This window comes from Cinclus cinclus, chromosome 14 (assembly GCF_963662255.1).
Source record: "Cinclus cinclus chromosome 14, bCinCin1.1, whole genome shotgun sequence".
Classification (NCBI taxonomy): Eukaryota; Metazoa; Chordata; class Aves; order Passeriformes; family Cinclidae; genus Cinclus; species Cinclus cinclus.
Genome location: NC_085059.1, coordinates 5,400,539 through 5,415,934, shown reverse-complemented (window position 1 = coordinate 5,415,934; position 15,396 = coordinate 5,400,539). Strand labels below are relative to the sequence as shown.

General features: G+C 56.6%; 2 protein-coding genes across 2 annotated transcripts; both read left to right on the top strand.

The window, feature by feature from the left end:
* The first annotated feature begins 1,304 nt into the window (after nucleotides 1–1,304).
* LOC134049814 (protocadherin alpha-2-like) lies at nucleotides 1,305–8,235 on the top strand. Its single transcript, XM_062502488.1, has 7 exons — nucleotides 1,305–4,100; nucleotides 4,334–4,434; nucleotides 4,712–4,865; nucleotides 5,276–5,301; nucleotides 6,164–6,266; nucleotides 6,605–6,733; nucleotides 8,149–8,235. Exons 1-7 carry the CDS (start codon nucleotides 1,305–1,307, stop codon nucleotides 8,233–8,235), a joined length of 3,396 nt encoding a protein of 1,131 aa, XP_062358472.1.
* A 151-nt stretch (nucleotides 8,236–8,386) lies between these two features.
* Nucleotides 8,387–15,312, top strand: LOC134049813 (protocadherin alpha-2-like). Its single transcript, XM_062502487.1, has 7 exons — nucleotides 8,387–11,182; nucleotides 11,416–11,526; nucleotides 11,795–11,947; nucleotides 12,358–12,383; nucleotides 13,246–13,348; nucleotides 13,687–13,815; nucleotides 15,226–15,312. Exons 1-7 carry the CDS (start codon nucleotides 8,387–8,389, stop codon nucleotides 15,310–15,312), a joined length of 3,405 nt encoding a protein of 1,134 aa, XP_062358471.1.
* The last annotated feature ends 84 nt before the right edge of the window (nucleotides 15,313–15,396 follow it).

Genomic DNA, 15,396 nt, shown 5'->3' with positions numbered 1-15,396 from the left:
GGCCTGCCTGGAACATGAAGGCAGAAAGGTACATTCATCATACAGGTGCCAAATGAGGCCTGAAGAATGGTTCTTCATCGAGGTGTATGAAGAGTGTTTGGAGCTGTGGTTGTTCCGTAATTATTCAGCGTTCATGAGGAATTGGTTGCTGAGCCGTGGTGTGTTTGAATCCCTGGAGTAAAGATTACCCTGGGTTGTTTGTGCTTAGTGAAGTCTGTTTGCAGTAATGTCCGGGTACCTCGGGATTTGGCCAGTGTTTCAGAGGGCTGTGAATTCTCTCCCTTGAGAGGATGGGGTCTGCAGAGCGTGGTTTCCTTCCAGACGTTGAGGTGCAAGAGCGCTCTGTCAGCCCGGCACAGACTTGAAGTGAGCAGGAAGTTTGTTCCTTGACTGGAGAGATGAAAGACGGGAGCAGAGAGGAACGGGAACTGCTACCCGTGGCGTGTTGGTGCTTCATGGGGAGGGTGATGTAATCACGTGGAACAAGACATTGATTAATGAGACAAAGGAGATGAAAGAGAGAACAGGAGAGAAGAGCAGAGTGTGTGTGCGTAAGGAGAGGGACGAGAAGGAAGGATTCCAGAGAGGAAGGATGGACGGACAGACGAGTTTACTGGTTTGGCACAGATGGTCTCATAGGGTGCAGGAAGGGTGGAGAGCAAGAAAGGAGGATATAAAAGAAGTGAGAGAAGATAAAAACATGAGATGGTCTGAAGGAGGTAATTAGGAGCAAAGGATGACAAAGAAGAGAAACGAATCAACCGCAAAGGAGATGAGCAGCACGCGACGAACTTACCTCTAATCGCTGGGTGAAGCTGGTTGTGAAGAGCTTCTGGGTCCATTAGAATATTCTCTTGTCTGACACTGAAGTCATCTAAGAGGAATTGGCGGATCCGACATGATTTGTCTGCTGTCTGCCTCCAGAGACTTTTTGGAAATTAACAGAAAGGGTAAGGAAAAGGAAACAAAAGAAAGAAAATAAGGGCAAAATGAAATGAAAGACGATCTAGTTTAGAAGCGAAAAACTACGGAGCGGAGGCAGAGGCAGTGTGGCGGCTGGCGTGAGGCGGCGGAGCAGCGCACGGTGTCGCTGCAGGCTCAGGAACGGCGTGTGGGCGGCTCCGCCCCGGTGCGGCGGAGAGCCCGGCTGTGAGCGCGGGGGGGCGGCGCGGGCCGGGCAGCAGAGCCGGTGCGTCCGGGCGGCGGCGGGGAGCCGTGCGGGGCCCGTGCCGGGGCCGGCAGCCAGAGCCACAGCGGCGGCGGCGGCGGGTGGAGCGAGAGCAGCGGCGGCGGTGCGTGCAGGGATGGGCGAGCGTTGTGGTGCGGTGCTGCGGGTGCTGGTGCTGCAGGCGGCCTGGGCGCTGGCGGGCGGGCAGGTGCGGTACTCGGTGCCGGAGGAAGCCAAGGCCGGCACGGTGGTGGGCCGTCTGGCGCAGGACCTGGGGCTGGAGGCGGGCGAGGCGGAGGCGCGGCGGCTGCGGCTGGTGGCGCAGGGCCGGCGGGCGAGCGTGGAGGTGAGCGGGGCGAGCGGCGCGCTGCTGGTGAGCTCGCGGCTCGACCGGGAGGAGCTGTGCGGCAAGAGCGCGCCGTGCGCGCTGCGCCTGGAGGTGCTGCTGGAGCGGCCGCTGCGCGTCTTCCATGTGCAGCTGGAGGTCACCGACATCAACGACAATGCCCCCGCCTTCCCCGCCGCCCGAAAAAACCTCAGCATCGCGGAATTCACCACCCTGCCGGGGTCTCGTTTCCCGCTGGAGGGCGCGTCGGATGCGGATATTGGAGCGAACGCGCAGCTCTCCTACACGCTCAGTCCCAGCGAGCACTTCTCGCTGGATTTACAAAAAACCGAGGAGGACGCTGAGTCCTTATTCTTGGTGCTCAGGAGATCTCTGGACCGGGAGACGATTCCCTTGCACCGGTTGGTGCTGACGGCGAGTGACGGGGGCCGGCCGTCTCTGACGGGGACAATGGAGCTGCTGATCTCGGTGCTGGATGTGAATGACAACATGCCGCAATTCAACCAGTCCGTGTACAAAGTACAGCTGCCCGAAAACGCCGAACGAGGCACTTTGGTGGTCAAAGTAAATGCCACGGATTTGGATGAGGGGTCGAACAGTAATATTTCCTATTCGGTCCAGATCGTGTCCCCGCAGGATGGAAGAGACATTTTCAGAATTGACAGAAAGAGCGGAGAGATCCGTCTTCTGGGTAACTTGGACTATGAGGATGTTAGTCTGTATCGCCTGCAAGTGGACGCGACTGATAAAGGGACGCCTCCGCTGTCGGGTCACTGCAAGGTGGTGCTGGAGGTGCTGGACGTGAACGACAACGCGCCGGAGGTGTGGGTGACGTCGCTGTCGGTGCCGGTGTCGGAGGACGCGTCGGTGGGGACGGTGGTGGCCCTGCTGAGCGTGTCGGACCGAGACTCGGGGGCGAACGGGCGCGTGCGGTGCTGGGTGTGGCCGGCGTCGCCGTTCGGTCTGGAGGCGACGTTCGCGGGCTCGTACTCGCTGGTGCTGCGCGAGGCGCTGGACCGGGAGCGGGTGTCGGAGTACGAGGTGGAGGTGCGTGCGGAGGACGGCGGGGCGCCGGCGCTGCGCGCCAGCCGCGGGCTGCGGGTGCCGGTGTCGGACGTGAACGACAACGCGCCCGCGTTCTCGCAGGCCGTGTACACGGTGCTGGCGCGGGAGAACAACGCGGCGGGCGCGGAGCTGGCGCGGCTGTGGGCGCGGGACCCGGACGAGGCGGGCAACGGGCGCGTGAGCTACTCGGTGTGGGAGGGCGGCGTGGGCGGCGGGGCCGCGGCTCCGTCGTGGTCGTCGGGGGCCGTGGGCGGCGGGTGGCGTGCGGCGTCGAGCTACGTGTCGGTGGACGCGGAGAGCGGGCGGCTGTGGGCGCTGCAGCCCTTGGACTACGAGGAGCTGCAGGTGCTGCAGTTCGAGGTGCGCGCGGTGGACGCGGGGGAGCCGCCGCTGTGCGGCAACGCCACGGTGCAGCTCTTCGTGCTGGACGAGAACGACAACGCGCCGGCGCTGCTGCTGCCGCCCGCGGGCTCGGCGGCGGAGGCGGGCGCCGTGGCGGCCGAGGCGTCCTCGGGGCCGGGCTCGGGGCCGGGCTCGGGCTCGGGCTCGGGCTCGGGCTCGGGCACGCTGTGGGCGTGGGCGGCGTGGGGGGCGCCGGCGGGCCAGGTGGTGGCGAAGATCCGCGCCGTGGACGCCGACTCGGGCTACAACGCGTGGCTGCGCTACGAGCTGTGGGAGCCGCGGGGCAAGGGCCCGTTCCGCGTGGGGCTCTACAGCGGCGAGGTGAGCACGGCGCGGCCGCTGGACGAGGCGGACGGCCCTCGCCAGAGGCTGCTGATCGTCGTGCGCGACCACGGCGAGCCGGCGCGCTCGGCCACGGCCACGCTCAGCGTGTCGCTGCTCGAGGCGGCCGAGGCGGCGCTGGCCGCGGGCCCGGGATCGTCGCTCTCCTCCTCCTCGTCCTCGTCGTCGTCGTGGTCGGCGTCGGGGTCGCGGTCGGCGTCGGGCGTGGAGCTCGGCGCCGGCGCGGCCAGCGCGGCGACCAACGTGTGGCTGGTGGTGGCGATCTGCGCCGTGTCCAGCCTGTTCCTGCTGGCCCTGGTGCTGTACGGGGCGTCGCGCTGGGCGCCGCGGGCGGCCGTGCTCTCGGGGCCCGGGCCCACGACGCTGGTGTGCGCCAGCGAAGTGGGCAGCTGGTCGTACTCGCAGCGCCACAGCCGCAGCCTGTGCGTGGCGGACGGCGCGGCCAAGAGCGACCTCATGGTTTTCAGCCCCAATTTCCCTCCGCCGCCGCCCGGCGCCGCGGCCAAGGACACGCAGCCGGAGCCCTCCGCTCTCCTCGACACGGTCAGTTCTGCTTCCTCTGCTCATGTCTACTTGTTTTTTTCCTCTTCTGCCCCTTCTGTTATGTTCCCTGAGCAGTCTCTGATGGCTTCCAATCCGAATTGCCGATTCCAGAGGGCGGTGTGTTCCTTAACAAATGATTATTTAAGTCACGAGCACCGTTCCCCCTGCCGCTATGTCCTTGCACGAGCTCCAGAACTCCTGCTGGTGGGCGGGGAATACTTGGGAGAAATAAAGGTATAGCTCCACGCATGTGGTATTACGGTCCGCAGCTGAGATTTGCTGGTGTGGACACGGATTGTTTTCCCCTAATGTGAAATCACTTCCCTAAGGTTTCATTTCTGCTGACAGCCGTCTTGTTGGCTGGTATGTAGCGTTTCCACCCGAGCTCGTTGTAGGAGTGCAAAAGAACGAGGCTCTGCTGGAAAGAGACCCCCAGGCACTGTGTCGTGGCTTATTGCCTTCTGCAGAGTGATGACCTTGTTGGTATCACCTGTGGTTTTCTTCTCTGTCCTCATCCTGTGTCGTTTTCCTCAGCTAGAGTTGTGGGGACAACTGACGATTCCGACTTGTGCTTTAATGTATTTTCATTTGGCAGAGAGTAGTTTCTTTGTTTCGGTTGGTCCAACAGAGTCATTGTGAACACTGGGATGGTGTTCTGGAGCAGTGGGATGCCTTGTGTGAGGGATCTGGAAATAATTTGTAAGACCTTGGTCCATGTCATAAGAAGAGAAGCATGGGAGATGATGGCTTTTTCTCGAGAATAAATGTTACAAAGTGAGGAATGGAGCATGCCTAGCAGGAGGCAGGATTGGTATGGAGTGTTTCTGCCCCGGATTCTTTCCCAGGTTCCGAGAGTCTGATGTTGGAGGCGTTCTGGATCTTGAGATGCCATGTGGTATTGAAATGGCCAGAGTCCTTTGTGCTTATGAATATCTCCCATCAGAGACAGCTCCTTGGCTGCCTCTGGCCTGGCATGTGGAAAGTGTTGGAAAAGAGTGGGTAACGTGCACACTGATGAACACTTTTGCTGCTCTTTTGGGAGTGTTGTTGTGGGAGGGTAGCACTACAAACTGCTTTCCATGTGTACTGTAGCGTGTTCGTCCCAGCTTCCACAGCTCTTGCCCCGGTGGATCTGTGCTCGTCTTCAGAGAGGATTTTTAAGGGCAGTTGAGGGGGCGGGTGTAATCTTGCTGTGCTTTTCTTCTCCTGCTTGTGCTCTTGCACGGTCAGTCTGGGTAGAGATGGTGTGTCCTGTTACCGCACACGGCTCGTTCTGGTGTCTGGATGTACACACCAAACCTTCACATCTACAGAGCAGCCCAGCTCCGGTCTTGGATTGTAGAAATTCTTCCACCCAGTTGTGATTTTGAATGGATTGGCGCTTTATCTCTTGTTGTGGTCTCTTGAAGGAGAGGCTCAGTGGGGACTGGGACCTGTATTGTTCATTACTCTAATTGCAGAACCTTTGAGAACTTGGTTTGTACTTGAAAATGCTGAAAACTCACAAAGCATCCTATCACGCGGGAAAAGTCAAAGAATCACAGAATGCATTTGCAGAACTCTGCGTATTTTTTGTGCCAGACGTGGGGCAAGGGGAGTTTTTGAATACATCTTTGGGGATGAAATGGAGGGTGTCTGTTTAGCTGTGGAGATTCCAGTTGCCAGAGTGCAAAATACAGGATTATGGTAGAGTACTTCAGGAGTGGTTCCAGCACACAGTGCTGCTCTCCTGGGATCCTCTCAGGACACCCAGAAGTTCTGCACATCTTAGAGCACTGCTGTTCTTTCTGGTATTGCTGCTTGTGAAGACACCTGTCCCGCGTGCCTTTAACTACTTGGGTTTGACTTGCGATGTTGTTGGTCAAAGAGAACCTTTTTGAAATTTGGGTCATGCTGCCAAGCCTTCTCTGTATCTTTCCCTCATTACCCCTCTGCTCTTAGTCTTGCTAGACGGCTGTTGGTATTCAGGATGGCGTCAAAACTTGCATTTCAGTACAACAGCAGAATGGGAGGTGTTTCCTTTTATCCTCTTCTCTGCCAAACTGCACATGCTTTTGTTTTGCTGGGTTTGTTTGCGGTTGTGTTCATTTCCTGTCTCTCATTGGCAACGTGGCAGATATTTGGGCTGTTCCCCATCAGTGTGGGGGATGTCGATTCCTCTCTTCTAAGTTTTGCTTTGAGAGAATTTCTGTAGCTTACAGGTCTGCTTCCTTGTTCCCCAGCGAGGGAAGTGCCTCACGGGCATTGCATGCCGTCAAGTTTTTGTGGAACATAAGTGATTTTTTCTTTCTGTCCAGCTACCCCAGGTACACTGATAGTTTTAAGGGCAAGTGTCCTTTAAAACTAATCCCCCTGCTCGGAAAATATTTCTTTTCTGAAGAAGGAAGCAGTTCAGAAGAGGTAAGTCGTTCGCCAAACGTGGATGTTCTTGAGACCGGTGTACTTTAGTTCCTGTCGAGTTGTGTCATCTTTTTGTCGAATCAGCAGAATGTTCACCCTCTTGGACCAACAAAGCAGCTGTTACCGGCTCTCATTCCTTTTCTGATGCTTCCTGGCACAGCCTGAGTGGGTGACAGCAAGAGGGAATGGAGGAGGGACCAGCACTGGTTTCACTAAACAGATGTGTAGAAGGTCAAGGGAGTGTTCTTAGTGACCTTGTTGTGACGTTACCTTCGTGGCTCTTGTTTGACAAGTGGATCATTCTACAGTGAGTGTGAGATTTTCTGTGGGCCTCACAGATAGCGAGGTTCTCGGTGTGTTGTCTAGGCAGTGAGTGCCTGCCAGAAAGGAAGAGAAGAACGTGGAACATGCAAGCGGAGAGTGAGTCAGGAAGGACTGAGGCTCATGATGAGTCCTCAGGAGCTGGGGTTGCGCAGAGCTTTTTAAAGTCTCTAAGAAAGTTTGTGGTGTTGGGCTGTGATAGGTTTGAGTTCCTGAATGAGCAAATTCCCTGGTTTGTTTGAACTCTTTGAGGCCTGTGTGCACAGATGTCCCAATAGCTGTGCTTCAGTTTCTGTGTCAGAGCGGTGGATGTGTTTTGATGTGGCAGAGCTGTTCTTTGCCATCTGACTGCCTTGCTGTGTTATTGCTGGGCCCTTGAGAACACGGGAGGCTGAAGATTTGTGGCCTTTTTCCTGGAGGGAGGGGAAGCTGCAGGTGCATGGACAGTAAGTGGGTTTCTCCGTCTGCACATGGAGAGGAGGTGTAGGGAAGAGAAATGCGATTCTGGCCCAAGGGCATGTCTGTGGTTGGTGGCAGGGGTGCTGTAGGTATTTTTAAAATATTTTGTTGAAGGACAGAATGTCCAGAAGATATAAAGTATGGCATTAGATGAGAAGGGGAGGCAACGCCAAGAAAGGAGGAAGAATGTAGAAAGAATTAAAAGAAACAAACAAAATAAACCAAACAAAAAGCAAAGAGGTACATCAAAGAGTCAGGTAAAAGAAGAAGGGATATATTCCCAAAGTATATTGCAAGAATTTCGAAACTATTTTAGTGAAGGAAAAAAAAATCAGAAGAGACAAGCTGAAAACAGATGAGGAGAGTCTAGGAGAGGCAGGAACGAAAAGTTGTAGAGAAAGAACAAGAAAAGAGAAGGGAAACAGAGGAGATAGAAGTGCAGAAAATAAACAGCATACTACTACTGCTACTACTACTGCTACTCCTCCTCCTCCTCCTCCTCCTGCTACTACTACTAATAGTAATGAACCCGCGTAAATAAAAATGAAGCCAGAATGAAAGTAAGAGATGAATGACAGAATGGAAATGCAAAAGAGGCAGTAAAAGAGCAGAGCAGCACGCCCCGACCTTATCGTTATCCTTGGAAGGGAGTTGGTTCCTAACACCCTTGGTTAGAGCAGCACAGCTCTCTAGCAATGGGACTCTGTAATTAGCGCTGATGGTGCCGCAGTTGATGGTGTCCGCGGCGCCAGAGAAAACTGACGAACTGTGCGGCTAAAGAACAAAGGAGAGTGGAAGGAGACGGAAAAGGAGTGGAAAGAATGAGGAGTGGCATAACAAGGACCATAAAGAAGACAGACAAGGAAGAAAGAGAAAAGAGTACAAAGAAAATGAAGAAATGAAATCGAAACAAAACCAAAAAAACCCGAAAATGCAGAAAGAAGGAGAAACGAAAAAGGAAGTGAAGAAAGAGGAAATAAAGGCTAACATAGAAAGAAAGACGAAGATGTAAGGGGAAAGAAGAGGAGCACGACAACAAGACTCACCAGAAAATAGACACGGTGGGGAAAGTCAGCGCGGCTGAGGTTGCGGCTGGCGTGAGGCGGCGGAGCAGCGCACGGTGTCGCTGCAGGCTCAGGAACGGCGCGTGGGCGGCTCCGCCCCGGTGCGGCGGAGAGCCCGGCTGTGAGCGCGGGGGGGCGGCGCGGGCCGGGCAGCAGAGCCGGTGCGTCCGGGCGGCGGCGGGGAGCCGTGCGGGGCCCGTGCCGGGGCCGGCAGCCAGAGCCACAGCGGCGGCGGCGGCGGGTGGAGCGAGAGCAGCGGCGGCGGTGCGTGCAGGGATGGGCGAGCGTTGTGGTGCGGTGCTGCGGGTGCTGGTGCTGCAGGCGGCCTGGGCGCTGGCGGGCGGGCAGGTGCGGTACTCGGTGCCGGAGGAAGCCAAGGCCGGCACGGTGGTGGGCCGTCTGGCGCAGGACCTGGGGCTGGAGGCGGGCGAGGCGGAGGCGCGGCGGCTGCGGCTGGTGGCGCAGGGCCGGCGGGCGAGCGTGGAGGTGAGCGGGGCGAGCGGCGCGCTGCTGGTGAGCTCGCGGCTCGACCGGGAGGAGCTGTGCGGCAAGAGCGCGCCGTGCGCGCTGCGCCTGGAGGTGCTGCTGGAGCGGCCGCTGCGCGTCTTCCATGTGCAGCTGGAGGTCACCGACATCAACGACAATGCCCCCGTCTTCCCCGCCGCCCGAAAAAACCTCAGCATCGCGGAATCGTCTGTGCCGGGGTCTCGTTTCCCGCTGGAGGGCGCGTCGGATGCGGATATTGGAGCGAACGCGCAGCTCTCCTACACACTCAGCCCCAGCGAGCATTTCTCTCTGGATTTACAAAAAACCGAGGAGGACGCTGAGTCCTTATTCCTGGTGCTCACGAAATCTCTGGACCGGGAGACGATTCCCGTGCACCGGTTGGTGCTGACGGCGAGTGACGGGGGCCGGCCGTCTCTGACGGGGACAATGGAGCTGCTGATCTCGGTGCTGGATGCGAACGACAACGCGCCCCAGTTCAACCAGTCCGTGTACAAAGTGCAGCTGCCCGAAAACGCAGAACGAGGCTCTTTGGTGATCAAACTTAATGCCACGGATTTGGATGAGGGGTCGAACAGTAATATTTCCTATTCGGTCCAGATCGTGTCCCCGCAGGATGGAAGAGACATTTTCAGAATTGACAGAAAGAGCGGAGAGATCCGTCTTCTGGGTAACTTGGACTATGAGGATGTTAGTCTGTATCGCCTGCAAGTGGACGCGACTGATAAAGGGACGCCTCCGCTGTCGGGTCACTGCAAGGTGGTGCTGGAGGTGCTGGACGTGAACGACAACGCGCCGGAGGTGTGGGTGACGTCGCTGTCGGTGCCGGTGTCGGAGGACGCGTCGGTGGGGACGGTGGTGGCCCTGCTGAGCGTGTCGGACCGAGACTCGGGGGCGAACGGGCGCGTGCGGTGCTGGGTGTGGCCGGCGTCGCCGTTCGGTCTGGAGGCGACGTTCGCGGGCTCGTACTCGCTGGTGCTGCGCGAGGCGCTGGACCGGGAGCGGGTGTCGGAGTACGAGGTGGAGGTGCGTGCGGAGGACGGCGGGGCGCCGGCGCTGCGCGCCAGCCGCGGGCTGCGGGTGCCGGTGTCGGACGTGAACGACAACGCGCCCGCGTTCTCGCAGGCCGTGTACACGGTGCTGGCGCGGGAGAACAACGCGGCGGGCGCGGAGCTGGCGCGGCTGTGGGCGCGGGACCCGGACGAGGCGGGCAACGGGCGCGTGAGCTACTCGGTGTGGGAGGGCGGCGTGGGCGGCGGGGCCGCGGCTCCGTCGTGGTCGTCGGGGGCCGTGGGCGGCGGGTGGCGTGCGGCGTCGAGCTACGTGTCGGTGGACGCGGAGAGCGGGCGGCTGTGGGCGCTGCAGCCCTTGGACTACGAGGAGCTGCAGGTGCTGCAGTTCGAGGTGCGCGCGGTGGACGCGGGGGAGCCGCCGCTGTGCGGCAACGCCACGGTGCAGCTCTTCGTGCTGGACGAGAACGACAACGCGCCGGCGCTGCTGCTGCCGCCCGCGGGCTCGGCGGCGGAGGCGGGCGCCGTGGCGGCCGAGGCGTCCTCGGGGCCGGGCTCGGGCTCGGGCTCGGGGCCGGGCTCGGGCTCGGGCTCGGGCTCGGGCACGCTGTGGGCGTGGGCGGCGTGGGGGGCGCCGGCGGGCCAGGTGGTGGCGAAGATCCGCGCCGTGGACGCCGACTCGGGCTACAACGCGTGGCTGCGCTACGAGCTGTGGGAGCCGCGGGGCAAGGGCCCGTTCCGCGTGGGGCTCTACAGCGGCGAGGTGAGCACGGCGCGGCCGCTGGACGAGGCGGACGGCCCTCGCCAGAGGCTGCTGATCGTCGTGCGCGACCACGGCGAGCCGGCGCGCTCGGCCACGGCCACGCTCAGCGTGTCGCTGCTCGAGGCGGCCGAGGCGGCGCTGGCCGCGGGCCCGGGATCGTCGCTCTCCTCCTCCTCGTCCTCGTCGTCCTGGTCGGCGTCGGGGTCGCGGTCGGCGTCGGGCGTGGAGCTCGGCGCCGGCGCGGCCAGCGCGGCGACCAACGTGTGGCTGGTGGTGGCGATCTGCGCCGTGTCCAGCCTGTTCCTGCTGGCCCTGGTGCTGTACGGGGCGTCGCGCTGGGCGCCGCGGGCGGCCGTGCTCTCGGGGCCCGGGCCCACGACGCTGGTGTGCGCCAGCGAAGTGGGCAGCTGGTCGTACTCGCAGCGCCACAGCCGCAGCCTGTGCGTGGCGGACGGCGCGGCCAAGAGCGACCTCATGGTTTTCAGCCCCAATTTCCCTCCGCCGCCGCCCGGCGCCGCGGCCAAGGACACGCAGCCGGAGCCCTCCGCTCTCCTCGACACGGTCAGTGCTGCTTCCTCTGCTCATGTCTACTTGTTTTTTTCCTCTTCTGCCCCTTCTGTTATGTTCCCTGAGCAGTCTCTGATGGCTTCCAATCCGAATTGCCGATTCCAGAGGGCGGTGTGTTCCTTAACAAATGATTATTTAAGTCACGAGCACCGTTCCCCCTGCCGCTATGTCCTTGCACGAGCTCCAGAACTCCTGCTGGTGGGCGGGGAATACTTGGGAGAAATAAAGGTATAGCTCCACGCATGTGGTATTACGGTCCGCAGCTGAGATTTGCTGGTGTGGACACGGATTGTTTTCCCCTAATGTGAAATCACTTCCCTAAGGTTTCATTTCTGCTGACAGCCGTCTTGTTGGCTGGTATGTAGCGTTTCCACCCGAGCTCGTTGTAGGAGTGCAAAAGAACGAGGCTCTGCTGGAAAGAGACCCCCAGGCACTGTGTCGTGGCTTATTGCCTTCTGCAGAGTGATGACCTTGTTGGTATCACCTGTGGTTTTCTTCTCTGTCCTCATCCTGTGTCGTTTTCCTCAGCTAGAGTTGTGGGGACAACTGACGATTCCGACTTGTGCTTTAATGTATTTTCATTTGGCAGAGAGTAGTTTCTTTGTTTCGGTTGGTCCAACAGAGTCATTGTGAACACTGGGATGGTGTTCTGGAGCAGTGGGATGCCTTGTGTGAGGGATCTGGAAATAATTTGTAAGACCTTGGTCCATGTCATAAGAAGAGAAGCATGGGAGATGATGGCTTTTTCTCGAGAATAAATGTTACAAAGTGAGGAATGGAGCATGCCTAGCAGGAGGCAGGATTGGTATGGAGTGTTTCTGCCCCGGATTCTTTCCCAAGTTCCGAGAGTCTGATGTTGGAGGCGTTCTGGATCTTGAGATGCCATGTGGTATTGAAATGGCCAGAGTCCTTTGTGCTTATGAATATCTCCCATCAGAGACAGCTCCTTGGCTGCCTCTGGCCTGGCATGTGGAAAGTGTTGGAAAAGAGTGGGTAACGTGCACACTGATGAACACTTTTGCTGCTCTTTTGGGAGTGTTGTTGTGGGAGGGTAGCACTACAAACTGCTTTCCATGTGTACTGTAGCCTGTTCGTCCCAGCTTCCACAGCTCTTGCCCCGGTGGATCTGTGCTCGTCTTCAGAGAGGATTTTTAAGGGCAGTTGAGGGGGCGGGTGTAATCTTGCTGTGCTTTTCTTCTCCTGCTTGTGCTCTTGCACGGTCAGTCTGGGTAGAGATGGTGTGTCCTGTTATCGCACACGGCTCGTTCTGGTGTCTGGATGTACACACCAAACCTTCACATCTACAGAGCAGCCCAGCTCCGGTCTTGGATTGTAGAAATTCTTCCACCCAGTTGTGATTTTGAATGGATTGGCGCTTTATCTCTTGTTGTGGTCTCTTGAAGGAGAGGCTCAGTGGGGACTGGGACCTGTATTGTTCATTACTCTAATTGCAGAACCTTTGAGAACTTGGTTTGTACTTGAAAATGCTGAAAACTCACAAAGCATCCTATCACGCGGGAAAAGTCAAAGAATCACAGAATGCATTTGCAGAACTCTGCGTATTTTTTGTGCCAGACGTGGGGCAAGGGGAGGATTTGAATACATCTTTGGGGATGAAATGGAGGGTGTCTGTTTAGCTGTGGAGATTCCAGTTGCCAGAGTGCAAAATACAGGATTATGGTAGAGTACTTCAGGAGTGGTTCCAGCACACAGTGCTGCTCTCCTGGGATCCTCTCAGGACACCCAGAAGTTCTGCACATCTTAGAGCACTGCTGTTCTTTCTGGTATTGCTGCTTGTGAAGACACCTGTCCCGCGTGCCTTTAACTACTTGGGTTTGACTTGCGATGTTGTTGGTCAAAGAGAACCTTTTTGAAATTTGGGTCATGCTGCCAAGCCTTCTCTGTATCTTTCCCTCATTACCCCTCTGCTCTTAGTCTTGCTAGACGGCTGTTGGTATTCAGGATGGCGTCAAAACTTGCATTTCAGTACAACAGCAGAATGGGAGGTGTTTCCTTTTATCCTCTTCTCTGCCAAACTGCACATGCTTTTGTTTTGCTGGGTTTGTTTGCGGTTGTGTTCATTTCCTGTCTCTCATTGGCAACGTGGCAGATATTTGGGCTGTTCCCCATCAGTGTGGGGGATGTCGATTCCTCTCTTCTAAGTTTTGCTTTGAGAGAATTTCTGTAGCTTACAGGTCTGCTTCCTTGTTCCCCAGCGAGGGAAGTGCCTCACGGGCATTGCATGCCGTCAAGTTTTTGTGGAACATAAGTGATTTTTTCTTTCTGTCCAGCTACCCCAGGTACACTGATAGTTTTAAGGGCGAGTGTCCTTTAAAACTAATCCCCCTGCTCGGAAAATATTTCTTTTCTGAAGAAGGAAGCAGTTCAGAAGAGGTAAGTCGTTCGCCAAACGTGGATGTTCTTGAGACCGGTGTACTTTAGTTCCTGTCGAGTTGTGTCATCTTTTTGTCGAATCAGCAGAATGTTCACCCTCTTGGACCAACAAAGCAGCTGTTACCGGCTCTCATTCCTTTTCTGATGCTTCCTGGCACAGCCTGAGTGGGTGACAGCAAGAGGGAATGGAGGAGGGACCAGCACTGGTTTCACTAAACAGATGTGTAGAAGGTCAAGGGAGTGTTCTTAGTGACCTTGTTGTGACGTTACCTTCGTGGCTCTTGTTTGACAAGTGGATCATTCTACGGTGAGTGTGAGATTTTCTGTGGGCCTCACAGATAGCGAGGTTCTCGGTGTGTTGTCTAGGCAGTGAGTGCCTGCCAGAAAGGAAGAGAAGAACGTGGAACATGCAAGCAGAGAGTGAGTCAGGAAGGACTGAGGCTCATGATGAGTCCTCAGGAGCTGGGGTTGCGCAGAGCTTTTTAAGGTCTCCAAGAAAGTTTGTGGTGTTGGGCTGTGATAGGTTTGAGTTCCTGAATGAGCAAATTCCCTGGTTTGTTTGAACTCTTTGAGGCCTGTGTGCACAGATGTCCCAATAGCTGTGCTTCAGTTTCTGTGTCAGAGCGGTGGATGTGTTTTGATGTGGCAGAGCTGTTCTTTGCCATCTGACTGCCTTGCTGTGTTATTGCTGGGCCCTTGAGAACACGGGAGGCTGAAGATTTGTGGCCTTTTTCCTGGAGGGAGGGGAAGCTGCAGGTGCATGGACAGTAAGTGGGTTTCTCCGTCTGCACATGGAGAGGAGGTGTAGGGAAGAGAAATGCGATTCTGGCCCAAGGGCATGTCTGTGGTTGGTGGCAGGGGTGCTGTAGGTATTTTTCAAATATTTTGTTGAAGGACAGAATGTCCAGAAGATATAAAGTATGGCATTAGATGAGAAGGGGAGGCAACGCCAAGAAAGGAGGAAGAATGTAGAAAGAATTAAAAGAAACAAACAAAATAAACCAAACAAAAAGCAAAGAGGTACATCAAAGAGTCAGGTAAAAGAAGAAGGGATATATTCCCAAAGTATATTGCGAGAATTTCGAAACTATTTTAGTGAAGGAAAAAAAAAATCAGAAGAGACAAGCTGAAAACAGATGAGGAGGGTCTAGGAGAGGCAGGAACGAAAAGTTGTAGAGAAAGAACAAGAAAAGAGAAGGGAAACAGAGGAGATAGAAGTGCAGAAAATAAACAGCATACTACTACTGCTACTACTACTGCTACTCCTCCTCCTCCTCCTGCTACTACTACTAATAGTAATGAACCCGCGTAAATAAAAATGAAGCCAGAATGAAAGTAAGAGATGAATGACAGAATGGAAATGCAAAAGAGGCAGTAAAAGAGCAGAGCAGCACGCCCCGACCTTATCGTTATCCTTGGAAGGGAGTTGGTTCCTAACACCCTTGGTCAGAGCAGCACAGCTCTCTAGCAATGGGACTCTGTAATTAGCGCTGATGGTGCCGCAGTTGATGGTGTCCGCGGCGCCAGAGAAAACTGACGAACTGTGCGGCTAAAGAACAAAGGAGAGTGGAAGGAGACGGAAAAGGAGTGGAAAGAATGAGGAGTGGCATAACAAGGACCATAAAGAAGACAGACAAGGAAGAAAGAGAAAAGAGTACAAAGAAAATGAAGAAATGAAATCGAAACAAACCCAAAAAAACCCGAAAATGCAGAAAGAAGGAGAAACGAAAAAGGAAGTGAAGAAAGAGGAAATAAAGGCTAACATAGAAAGAAAGACGAAGATGTAAGGGGAAAGAAGAGGAGCACGACAACAAGACTCACCAGAAAATAGACACGGTGGGGAAAGTCAGCGCGGCTGAGGTTGCGGATGGCGTGAGGCGGCGGAGCAGCGCACGGTGTCGCTGCAGGCTCAGGAACGGCGCGTGGGCGGCTCCGCCCCGGTGCGGCGGAGAGCCCGGCTGTGAGCGCGGGGGGGCGGCGCGGGCCGGGCAGCAGAGCCGGTGCGTCCGGGCGGCGGCGGGGAGCCGTGCGGGGCCCGTGCCGGGGCC